The 1065-nt window shown below is 50.6% G+C and overlaps 1 protein-coding gene across 2 annotated transcripts in view; it reads left to right on the top strand.

The window, feature by feature from the left end:
* The window catches only part of SLC51B (solute carrier family 51, beta subunit), an 8751-nt gene that overhangs the window by 5193 nt on the left and 2493 nt on the right, over window positions 1–1065 (top strand). For both annotated transcript variants that reach the window (XM_008567958.1, XM_008567957.1), the window contains one exon: window positions 106–317. In XM_008567958.1, the coding sequence (XP_008566180.1) occupies window positions 221–317 (97 nt within the window). In that variant the 5' untranslated portion in view covers window positions 106–220. The remainder of the gene's footprint in view (window positions 1–105; window positions 318–1065) is intronic.

Raw genomic sequence — 1065 nt, 5'->3', positions numbered from 1 at the left:
TGTTTTGGTTCTATAATCTTGGGCCAGAAGAGAGCTGGGTTTGGACATGGAGGGGAAGTCAAACTGGGGTGGGATATCTGGTCATCCTTTCTGCTTTGTTTTCAGGGGTCTTTAGGGCTTGTCTGCTCAGGGGCCAGAACCTAGGAGGCCAGGAGGGCCACTGGGGCCAAGGGGCCTAAGAACTTCTTGCCAGAAACACACCCCAACCAGGAGCAGGGGCATGGACAATAGTGAGGGTGCTACTGGAGCCCCAGCTGGCACCATGGTTCCCCAGGAGCTGCTGAAAGAAATGCTTTGGTTTTTTCGTGTAGAAGATGGTAAGTGGCCTGGCATTGGTGGTAGTGGTGGGGATGTGCTCCTCAACACGAACAGCAGGGTTTAGCTGACGCCCCCTGACACTGTCTCCTCCTCCACAGCAGGCGACACGTTTCCTCTAAGACAGGGACTAAGGCTGGGCTTCTCAGTACCCAGAGGGGTCTGGCCGAGCAGCATCCTTATTTTCTCAGGGTGTGGTCTCTCATGTTCTCAGCCACCCAATCATCACAGCCAGTTATGAACCTCCCACTGTGTGCCACGCACTGTTCTCAGCATTGGGGTTACAGTAGTGAATAAAACACAAAAATCTCTGCCCTCGTGGAGCATATGTTCCAGTGGAGGAGACAGGACAGAAAATAAACAAGACAAACAATTAAAGTGCATAGTGTGTTAGTGACGAATAATAGGGAGAAAAATGAGGCAGAGAAAGAATAGGAAGTGTGCAGCAAGGGTAGATAATGTGGTCAAGGAGGGCCTCGCTAAGAAGGTGACATTTTAATAATCAGGGAGGTGACTTGCAGGAAGCGAAGGAATTAAGTCATGCAGATGGTGTCGGGGAAGAACACTCCTGGCAGAGGGAACAGCAAATGCAAAAGCCCTGAGGCTGGACCCTGCCTAATTTTGGTACGATGTGGACAAGTCTTGAGTATGTAAATTCAGATTAGCCACTTTATGTGTTACCGGTGGGCAGTTGTTAAAGCGAGCTTAACCACCACTCCTTCCCCGCGCCCTACCTTTTCCTCCTTCCTT

The sequence above is a fragment of the Galeopterus variegatus genome, unplaced genomic scaffold, assembly GCF_000696425.1.
Source record: "Galeopterus variegatus unplaced genomic scaffold, G_variegatus-3.0.2 Scaffold360, whole genome shotgun sequence".
In the NCBI taxonomy this organism is placed as follows: Eukaryota; Metazoa; Chordata; class Mammalia; order Dermoptera; family Cynocephalidae; genus Galeopterus; species Galeopterus variegatus.
This window is presented reverse-complemented; position numbering and strand designations above follow the sequence as displayed.